Source organism: Acyrthosiphon pisum, chromosome A1 (assembly GCF_005508785.2).
Source record: "Acyrthosiphon pisum isolate AL4f chromosome A1, pea_aphid_22Mar2018_4r6ur, whole genome shotgun sequence".
NCBI lineage: Eukaryota > Metazoa > Arthropoda > Insecta > Hemiptera > Aphididae > Acyrthosiphon > Acyrthosiphon pisum.
Window position 1 is genome coordinate 45442036 of NC_042494.1, and position 11780 is coordinate 45453815.

Sequence of the window (11780 nt, forward strand, 5' to 3'; positions counted from 1 at the left end):
ATACGATAAAATTTTGAAAATAATTTGACTCTTTTTGAGCTGTTTACGCGACATTGTAAGTTTTCAATTTTTTTAGTTTTTTTTTCTATAAATATCAATAAAGTTTTATCTATTGGGCCAAAAAGTGTAAAAAATTAATACAGGGCTCCTGATACATTGTTACCATATCAGTTGAAAAATATTACAAATACATATGCACAATTTTTTTTTATAAGCATTTAAAGATCGAATTTTGACAAAATTTATAAAATTTAAAATTGAATAATTATTTTGTAGTTAAAAATTTATAAAATGTTCATTTTTTATATCTAAGGCTTGAAAATTTAAAACAAGACTCCATGTAAGTAGTTAATACTGTTACCAAAAAATCTAAAAAATACATAAGTACAGTTTATTTTTATAGTCATTTTAATTTCAAATGTAGACGAAATTACATATTAAAAAACCTGGAATAACTATTTTAGTTATTTTGTTGTGATTGTATAATATTATTTGTGGGTACTTGAAACTTCTAAAGTATACTATTATATAGCTATGATAGTACCACGGTTTGTTGTTGATGTATAACGCGTTACCTAATGGATATTGTGATATGATTAATTTGAAAATTATTAATAATACTATAGATAAGTATACCTATAATATGTATGTCTAATATCTAGACTTACAAACCGTCTCCGCTCAGAATCGTTTTTCTTATACAGTGATATTATATCATTGAATTCAAATTTAATACTATCCATTATACAGTGACCCACTTGTAACCTACTGTACAGCAGAGCGACATCCACTTACCCACCTTTTTTTTTTATTTTGCTCCTCCTTAAAATTGTACTTATGCTTATGCTTATGGCTTATATAGATAATTATAAATTATAATTAATATTATTATTGAATATTGATTGATTTTTAAATTTTTGTTTGATGGATATTTTGAATGAATGTGTGAAATTGTATCATTAATAAATAAAAACATATTTGATCCAATTACGATTTTTTTTTTTTTATTCATGTGTGTTCCCCGCTTCCCGGACATAAATTATTTATATAAACGATTTGGATAGATTGACGAGTGTTTTTTTAATAATTTTAAATTGCAAGTATTTTTATGGTTTATGCTGATGAATAATTATTACAATTTAGAAAAATATAACAAAAATGTTGTATGTGTCATAATGGTCCTGCTAGAGCTATAAATGAGAGTCATAACCCATAAATCATAAATCATTTAATCAAAAGTCATAATACTCATATCACACTAGCTAGTACACTACTGATTTTCTGTTAATTGTTTGAAACAATTAAAAATTATCGTGATTTTAGTCAATATCATATCAAACACTTTAATCTTCCAATAAAAAATAGAAAGTCTTATAATGTGTATACCTTTATATTTATCCATTTTTGTAACTGCAGTGTAATCTGTGCAAGTATAATATATTTCATAATTATCATAAAACCAAAACTGGTTTGTTCAACTCACAGCTGTACATTTTGATTTGTAATTAAAAATTAAAATATTTGTATATTTTTTTTAAGGAACACTTTAAGAATATAAACACTCTCATTTGACATTTGACTATTATTATAACATAATTAGGTACCCACGTTTATAATTTTAGATATGATATTTTAATTGATATTTTTTGTATTTTATTTATGAAGGTCGTAATTTATTGATTTACTGATGTTACAATAATGTGATAAATTGTTAACTAATTAACTCTAATAATTAATAACTAACAAAATAATTATTATTATATATATTGTACCAATAGTTAAAATAAAATGTTATATCATCGACAAGTCACTTCACAAGTGTTGAGTATCTACCTATATTATATTATATTATTTATGTATATCCATAGGCGCAAATAGCGTTTGAGATTTGGGGGGGGGGTAATAGGGCTAATAGGGCCTTACTTTGATAATATTGAATAAGCTAAAAACAAAATGTAGGAAATCTTTGGGAGGGCTATGGACATTTTTGGAGGGGCTTAGCCCCAAAATCCCCCCCTATTTGCGCATATGTACCTACCTCAAAATATATTATATGTTATTGGTTATTTTTATTAAGTTGATTCTAGTATCTACATTTATAGTTGTAATCTATAATCAATATAATATTGTAAATTGTACAATGTACTCCGTGTAAACTCGTATTATGGTCCTATAATAGTCTATACTTTCTATTAATTTAAATTCGAAAATGTGAATAAGTTAATTTTGGTATCTTATATATTATATAATATGAGGTACAGGTAATAATAATTAATAACTTTTCGTTTAGGTTAACTATTTAACTTTGATATTGTTTAACCATTAGGTTATAGATTGCATCATTTTACAATGTCCAACTAATTTGCTCTATAAAGTCTCAATACTCTGATATTTTCAGCAGTCCTATTTGCTCAGGAACACTTCTGAAAAAGTACAAATTTAAAAATTGATAATTTTATAAGTACTCAATACCAGCCATCATTTTTCGATCATGATAATTTGCTACTGCTTTGCCGTGCACCGTCACTTAATGTGAACGAAGTGATATGAGCTCCGATACCCAGCTTTTGTATCCTGTTAGCTGACAAAACAAAAAAATTATATTTGACAAAATCCCCAAAAACGGTATATGCAGAATATATTTTAAATTTTTTAAGCAATAATATAAAAATTAAATATTCTTTCTTAATTTTTTCTATTAAAATCTTTCTTAGAAAAATAAAATCACTTACCTTATATTATAACAGTTATATTTTTACAGAATAGGTTTTGTTTTACAAAACAAAAATACCGTTAATAAGGCCAACATAGGTTGGTATATTATTATAGAGGAAATGCGGATATTGATTAACGTGGTGTTAATACCTATGTCAAAGGAATAATATAATATTATAATGTACTAGCTGTATCACCCGACGCGTCGCCCGGGAAAAAATGAACACACCTAAAAGGCGGTGTTACGTAAATCGGCGTTACGGCGTATCTCGTAAATCGATATAAAATCATAAAGTAAATACATTTTAAGTTAAAACTACATTTTTTTGATAATGCAATTTGTATAATTTGGCTTATGAAATTTATAAAATTTTGCTTCGTCAAGTACTGTTATTATGGAATATGGAGTATAATATTACAAACAAAGGGAAGGGCATTTTGCTTATAGCATGTGAAGGAGATTATTTAGTCCTGGGTATAATCTTTAGACTTTATGACTTATGTGTTGGGCGAATAAATTCGCGGCTTCTTAAACAACAGGTTTTGCACTTTCTTAAGTAACAATAAAATTGGATTATAATCACTTGGAAGAGTATTTGGAATAACTTTGTGAAAAAAAATCGCTAAACTGTTTTAATGACACGTTAAAAAACAGTAACCTTAAAATAAAATTCACCCCCTCTCCTCCCCCCGCCAGACAAAAAAAAATGAAATATATCGGGTGACGTGGTGACACTCGGGAAAGTAATTGGAACAATTCTGTGAAAAAAAAATTGGAAAAAAGTTCAATTGTGTCGTCAGAAAATAGCTACATAATACAGGACTATTCTTTTGCATATAGGTACAAGGATAATTATTTTATTTATTTATAATTTCGTCAAGTATTTCTACGTCATAAATATAGCGGTTGCAGCTGTGCTATTAAATACGTACGACCGTCAGTAGACAATTTATTAATGAACTGTTATAGTGTCGTGTCGAAACTTCTCGGAACAATTTTTATATCTACACGCCGATAAATACACACACAAAAAAAAGGTCCGGTTACTGGTAGTTGGTAACCCTCGGGGCGCCGTGCCGTACCGTATTTCCCGTTATCGGCCGACTGCTATTGCTTTTAATTATTATTATAAGAAATAGATATCCAAACTACACGTAAAAATGTACTTTTACCGATGTCAACCCTTTGTCCCTTTACAATCAAAAGGGAGGTGTTTAGAACAACTCTTTGAAAAAAAAAAATTGGAAAAAAGTTAAATAGCGTCGTCACAAAATGGTAACATACAAAAGAGCAAAGGCCTGTTTTTTTATAAAGATATATTACGGCGTAGTACTGATGCACTAACATAGAAAATTAAAATTCTATGGAACTAATGTACAGTAATACTAATATACCAACAACCTACGTTCTAGGTACTTGAAAATAATAAATAATAACTATAATTAAAACAAAGAACGAAAATCAAGTAGACTGCAAGATTTACTTATATCGTATAATAATAAACACGGTACGATAAATGAGATCTGACTTTCGTAATAATATACCTATAAGACACGCCCATTTAAATGCATAATACATTGATACTATTAACTGATATACACTATTTTAATCACATATCGAATTATTCGACGTAGGTTTATGTGCTACACGTGCGTCAATGTAGTTAAGTGGTCTTATGATGAATTGACGTTGTGAACTAGCCCCCGCCCCTTGGTCTATTTTATATTCGTATTCTTTACGCCGGAATTTAAGTGTTCTCAATTTGTATAGGCACTTGGCTACGGATATTGGTAAACAAGTAAACAACTGTCAATGTTTGTATAAATATAATATGTATATAATATAAAAACAGTTCTAAACTCTATTTAAATACGTAAAGTAGGTACTAAATATTGAACAAAATACAAATGCGATATAGATACTTAGCAGGCACGGTCTTATAGAATAAGGATATAAAGGTAATGCGAAAATTAGATAGTCATTTTATTAGACATACCTAATACTAGTAACCTATTACTATTATAATACACTGGCATCTCTCTCCGCCTCATATAAATAATATATCCACGTTGCACATAATATCCTTGAACACATTTTTTTGTTTATCAATTAGCATTATTTTTACGTTTGTGGTTAGTAACAATTAACAGTTGTTAGCTGAGATGCTATATTGATGGTATATTGTTGTATTTTATGTAATGGGGTAACTCTGGAAATAATTATTACATTATCAACAATTTTGTTTAGCACCAACTCTGAGTGGGATATTAAATATTTTTTATAAGATATTGGTTATGGTATATAAGATTTTGTTGATTAAACCAAAATTTACCAATTTAAATAACTGAATATCATGTGTAAATTCAACTGATTACTAAATACAAATACCCATTTCCACCAAAAGTGTACTTTTTCCCCCACTCATGGCTCACCCGCTTTTACTTAATAGTGTTCCTTGCCCTTTCGACCAAATTAGATGTATTGTCCGTCCACGGTTCTATATAAATAATTTCTATACTTACCTACTATTAAGTATTGAAAAACAATATAATGTTATACACGTACATTTTAATAAAATTATTTTTATATTTAATTAAAAATGAACTAATGATAAGAACTTTGTAACTATCGGTACCGGAATCATGAGTTGGTCAGATACAACCTTTTGTAGTTGGCGGGTCAATTTACACTTTCATAAAAACACTGGAAGCCGCCAAAACAAAAAAAAGCTCCCATCACGAGAATTCGGATTTGCTACCTTCGGTATGGCCTGTGGCTGCTATACAAATACGAGCGTACATACGTGCGTATTCGGACGAGACGAAGGAAATTAATATTACAGAGGTCCGAAATAGTCAAATAGTTGATACAATTGTACAATAGAATATTATGTAAAAAAAATATTATAGTTTATTATAAACCAACTAGTTTATATGGTCGAAGAAAATAATATAATATTATAGTCCATAAAAATAACCCCGAATGCCATAAATATTGTTCTTAACCTCAAAATAAGGGTAAACGGACGTTTCGCCCCCGTCAAAAAAACCAGTCCACGGACGTTTCGTCCCGGCAATTATTGAGATAGAACGTTTCATCCTGGAGAGTTATTAGCCATAGGACGTTTGGTCCCCGGCATACTTTGATAATCTAAATGCATTAATTTTTAATGAACAATTTAATCTTTAAATGACAATACTACAAACTATACAAATACATAATCACAATTGTATTAAGTCAACACAAAATGTAGTAAAAATTAATAAATTAAAATTAAATAGTTACTATAATATTGAGATAAATTATATATTTATTTTTAGGTCAACTGACTTATGTTTTTTAAATAGTATAAAATGTCATTACCATCATTATATTGAAATCCTGTGCAATATGATTGCAATTTCTTTTCCTTAAAACTAACTATTTTCGGTTAGGCACTGCAATACGAACAAAATATAACTGTATATAGTGAGTATGTAGAATTGTGGAAATAGTAAGTATAAAACATTTTATCGAATAGGTTTATCTTAATAACTTTTGATATAGGTACTAAATACTTTATACCTATTTGAAAATCCCATCATTAAATTAATCAATGTATTAAAATAAATTTAGAATTTCAGCTCACAAACCTGTTTGGCTGTATAGTGCACGAACAATCTTTATTACTTACCTATAGTCTATATTATTATAGGTACTGTATTAGCAGTGTTGTAAAAAAATACTTTTTAAAAGTATTCAAGTAATTACTCAAATACTCTTAAAATAAAGTAGTTAAATAATTATATAATATTACATTGTTATAATGTTAAAGTGAAACCACGACGGCATGGTATTTTTATTTAACAAGAATAATTATAAGTAGAAAGAAATTAAGGATTAAAAGAATAAAAAAAGTATTTAATAAAATATTTGAATAATTTTACTCAATTTAACTCAAATACTTTACAACACTATATATTAGACATTACAGAATTGTTCATTAAAAATAAATGCATTTAGATTATCAAAGTATGCCGGGGACCAAACGTCTTGTGGCTAATAACTCTCCGGGACGAAACGTCCTATCTCAATAATAAAATTGCCGGTGACCAAACGTCCGTAGACTGGTTTTTTTGACGAGGGCGAAACGTCCGCCATTCCAAAATAAGTGACCGTGCTATAATAGAGTATATTATAGAGTATGGGTTACCCATGAACATTCATGTTTACGTGCTTATCAGTAAACCATTATCACAGAACAATATCAATGTTATCAATGTATTATGATAAGTATTATCTCAGTGTGTGTAAGGTGGACCAAATAAGTCTTTAATCCACCTTTCAAATAATATAATATTATCACAGAACAATATTATACTATATATACAATTTACGCGAAAGGCATAATTATAATTTATAATTTGCTCGATCATTTGTTACAGTCGTTCCGCGTTCGTATCGTTTTTGTCCACGGTTACAAGGTAAATTTAACGTGTCTCGTCGATATAACCAATTCCGGATTATTTTGCATCTGAACGTTCCTCGCTGGTCGGGTATTTCTGGTGTCCGAATAAATTTCACTTCACATCACTCAACTATGGTATTCGCTAAATGGAACAGCCCAGCGTTTCAAGCAGAACTTATCAGCTGCTAGACATGTCGGACTCCGGCAGCAGTTCATCTGCACACATCCCGCCGTTGATATTGACTTCTCCGAGGAAGAAGAGATACAGAAAGTGAGTACACTCAGTGGCCGGTAGTCAACTGCTTGTCATGTTGTCAGTATTGGTTGTAATTTGTTCTCGATTTATTTCACTATAGGTTTGGCAACAATAGAGACAAGTTTGTTGAAAAGGTAACATTTGAAAAATGTCGCTTACAATCGCGCACAGTATGTGTGTTTTTTGTTCTATCTGTTCTCATTGTCTGGTTGCTGACAATGAGTTGGTTCATCAATGCTCTACAAAACGAATTGGACAAATTCAACCATACCATTATAACAAGTAAGACTTCCAAATTGTTTTTGCCAATATTGTCATTTGTTTCCTCAAACCACTGATTTGCCACTCATGGTTCTACTTTCTACTATACATGTTTTCCCAATCATATGACGTTTTTATCACAGGCGCCATTTAGGGTATCGCAGGGTATACATTGGTGGCCCTATTTTTCGCCGTATCATATTGGCCTGCCTTAATTTCATGCTCTCGCTGATGCCCGATGTACCAGTTAAATTGAATTAATTGAAATAATTAATATAAGATAAAAATATTGTATAAATAAAGGGATATACATAGATATACTTAGATGTTAAAGATATAGAAAGAAAATGTATATTAATGAATAATGATATTATACTTTTATCAGTGTTATCACTTAAAATATTAATTATTTTTCATCCCTAATAGTAATTAGGTTAGAAATAACTCCAATATGGCTACATTTTAATTTTCATTGTTATAAATGTGGCCTGGTAAAACATTTGACAGCCCTATTTCAAAACTGAAATGGCGCCCCTGGTTTTTATGGGTTTGTTTTTACACATAATACTTTTATTCTTTACAAAAATACATTAGTATTAGTACATTATAAATGTATCCAATTAAAAAACCTTTACCTAACTAATTTAATTTTTAAATCGTAATCAATTTTGTGTATGTAGCTTGATAACTAAGATACAAATTGATATAACTAGATAGTTGTTAATAATTTATTACCCAATAATCACTATAATTATAGGTATTGTGGTTTTTGACAGTAATTATTTTTAGTAACCTTGTATGAAATATAAAAACCAAATTCAATAATAAAATGCTTAATGACAAGATTTAGTATATTTGTTGCTTCATAGTAATTTGTTTTAGGGGACATTTGTTGTCTCCGTCTTACAAGTGCGTAACATAGCGAATTGTCACTCAGCAGAACACATTTAGCTCCATTAGTTTAAAAATTAGAGTGAATTGACCTCTTATAAAATTTAAAGGTAAGATTATTCTCTAGGCAATCTCATGGGGTTTTTATTATATTTTAATTTCAAAGCAAGTTATGAGTATTTTAAAACTGTAAATTGTTTGTACATATTAAAAAACTCATAATTCCCTTTAAAATTAAATTATAATAAAAAAACTGATGGGATGGCCTAGAATCTAGGTTCATAGATAAGTTTATTATCTAGGCCCTAGATAATAAACTTATCTGTTCTGCTAAGCATAACATTTACTATGTTATGTACTTGTAAGACGGAGACAACACATCCGGGTATCACATCCTCTTAATCTGCAATAGTAGTAGGCTAGCTGCAGTACTTCGAGCAAGATACAAAGATGGTATAACGTCCTCTTAATAACTTTATGTATTGACAATAAGTAAATTAAACTTAATTATAGTTATTAAATCTCTATGTACATATTATAAAAAATGAAACAAGTTTATTTTTTAAAATTTGTAATTTACCTATGAAATGACTGAAAAACTTCATTTTTAATATAAATAAAATTGGTCCTAATATAAATTGTTTCAATTAATATTATTAGAATGTAGTTATATGTCATGGAAAATATTACACGTTATATACATTTTTTAAATTGTATGTAAATTTATTATGGTTTTAGTTTAATATTTATAATCAATCAAAATGGTTTTAATAGGTACCAATTTTAACTAAATTAAAATAACGAGCCATAATACAATATTAATAGTATTAGTATTATATTTATATTCTTTATATTATAAATATATATTTAAATTTAGTAAATAAAGGAGGGAATTGCCCCTAATATTCCACTCTTGTTTGTACTTCTGACACACATATTATAACATGGTCAAATCAAATTTAATAATTATACTAATATTTAAATAATTAATTTAAAGAACAAAATTATAATCTTATCATGAAAATATTCAATTAAGATTTAACAGATTTAATAGCAAAAAAGTAATGTGGGCCAGAACAATTTGAATATATTTTTTTTAAATTTAATTTAGCAATGACGAAATATTGTTGTTAAGAGGCAGTTGTTGACAGCCTCCTGCTTTTGTCGCGCAGTTATTTCATAATATTAACACAATCTATCTTATTAGTTATTGCATTATTGCATAACTAACATAAAAAAATATTGACTCTTTACTACATTACATTTTAATGTATTTTCATACAAACAATTACTATCATATTGGTGATTTTGAATATACTAGGTCATTCAAATTTTACGTAATTTATTATTTTTTGTAAACAGAATACATTATTTTAATATTTTTTTATTAAAATCTCGGTACTGCACAGATTATATAAATGCAAAAATAAAGTCTAGAGTATTATATTAAAAGACCTGATTGATTAGTGTGATTCTGGTACTCGTAGAAATAAAATGTGGTTATTTGCCATATCATTGGAATGGTATACGTACTAGTACAATTATTGGTCACTATAGTGCCCTTCCCAATGATTGTTGGTTAATGTGACACAAGTTAAGAGGACGCTGCACAGCCATTTGTTGTTTTCGTCTTACACGTACGTAACATAGCAAATTTACGCTCAGCAAAGCACGTTTAGCTCCGTTAGTTTAAAAATTTGATTGAATTGATCTATTATAAAATTGATGGTAAGTACATTATCTGGATTTGTTTGTATCTAAGTTTTTTTACAAAAATTCAATTTTTAGTAAGTTATGCGTGTATAATATAGCGTAAATTAAAAATGCTCATAACTCACTTAAAAACTGAATTATCGTAAAATCCCATACACAACCACAAATAATGTTCTTACCATCAAGTTTCATAATATGTCGATTCACTCTAATTTTAAGCTAACTGAGTTAAACGTGCTCTGCTGATCGTAAATTTGGTATGTCATGTACTTGTAAGACGGTGATAACAAATATCTGTGTAGTGTCCTCTTAACGGACTGGCCAATATACTTATGGATATTCTAGACAAATATACTTTGTAAGTACACCAGTTGTGGGAAACCAACTTAATGATGTAATTTCTATTTAGCCAAAATAAATTAATCGTAAAATAGTTATTTCTCGTTATTGCAGTTATTAATTACATTTTTCATCATTTCATCACTGTCCATAGCTGTTGTATAGCTGTTAAGGCAAAATATTGTCACTCGTGTAGTCATGTACTCATGTATTATGCACAAATAATAGACTTAGAATTTATAAACTAATTAAAACTTACAAGTGTAATTTAGTTTATAATAGTAGGCATAGTTAAGTTTCTACATAGGTCTAGGGTATAAATAGTTTATTTTGTTTAGAGCTTATAATTTGTTAATTATTACCTATTCTACATTCTTAATTTACTATACTTTATACAATTAATTACTTATAGATCTGTGATCGGTATGACTGTATACTAAATGATTTAATACATCATAGCAGTGGCGTGGCGAATGGGGTCTAGAGGAGCGGCTGCTCCTCCAAAATTTGGGTGGGTGGGTATTGGGTAATGGGTATTAATTTTTAGCATACATTTACTGTACACAATATACTATAGAACTAATGAAGTACCAATTTAAAAAAAGGTTGGCAAATGGGTACCGCTCTGCTGTTCATTAGATGTCAAATGGCCCATTGTAATGGATGTGTTAAATGTTAATTCAATGATATAAAATCATTGTACACCAAAATCAAAACTGAACGAAGACTGTCTGCCTATATTAAATTATTACTATAAGTATATTTTATAATATTGCTAATGAAGTCATTTATACTAACAGTATGTTAAATTTACTTTGTTGAAAACATTTAATTTTTTGTACTTTAAAAGTTTTATGTACCTACCCACGAATAATATTTTTAAATTACAAAAAAATAACTAAAAACGTTATTTTTCGTTTAGGTACATATCTAACTTTATTCTAATTTGAACTTTAAATGTGTATAAAAATGATGGTGTGAATATATTTTTAGAGATTTGGGTTACAATATCAACTATTTATGAAAAACTATGTTTTCATTTTTCAATCATTAACTAAAAAATTTATCATTTTTTAACTACAATATAATTTGCAATTTTTCGTCATTTTCTCTTCATCAATTATATTTGAAAATATTTTATTCATTTCTAACTGAAG

At 28.4% G+C, this 11780-nt stretch overlaps 1 protein-coding gene across 1 annotated transcript in view; it reads left to right on the top strand.

Moving 5' to 3' along the window:
* The first annotated feature begins 7054 nt into the window (after positions 1–7054).
* The window catches only part of LOC100166300, a 10072-nt gene continuing 5346 nt past the window's right edge, over positions 7055–11780 (top strand). The window contains exons 1-2 of the mRNA XM_001948023.5: positions 7055–7434; positions 7520–7701. Of these exons, the coding sequence (XP_001948058.1) occupies positions 7310–7434; positions 7520–7701 (307 nt within the window). The 5' untranslated portion in view covers positions 7055–7309. The remainder of the gene's footprint in view (positions 7435–7519; positions 7702–11780) is intronic.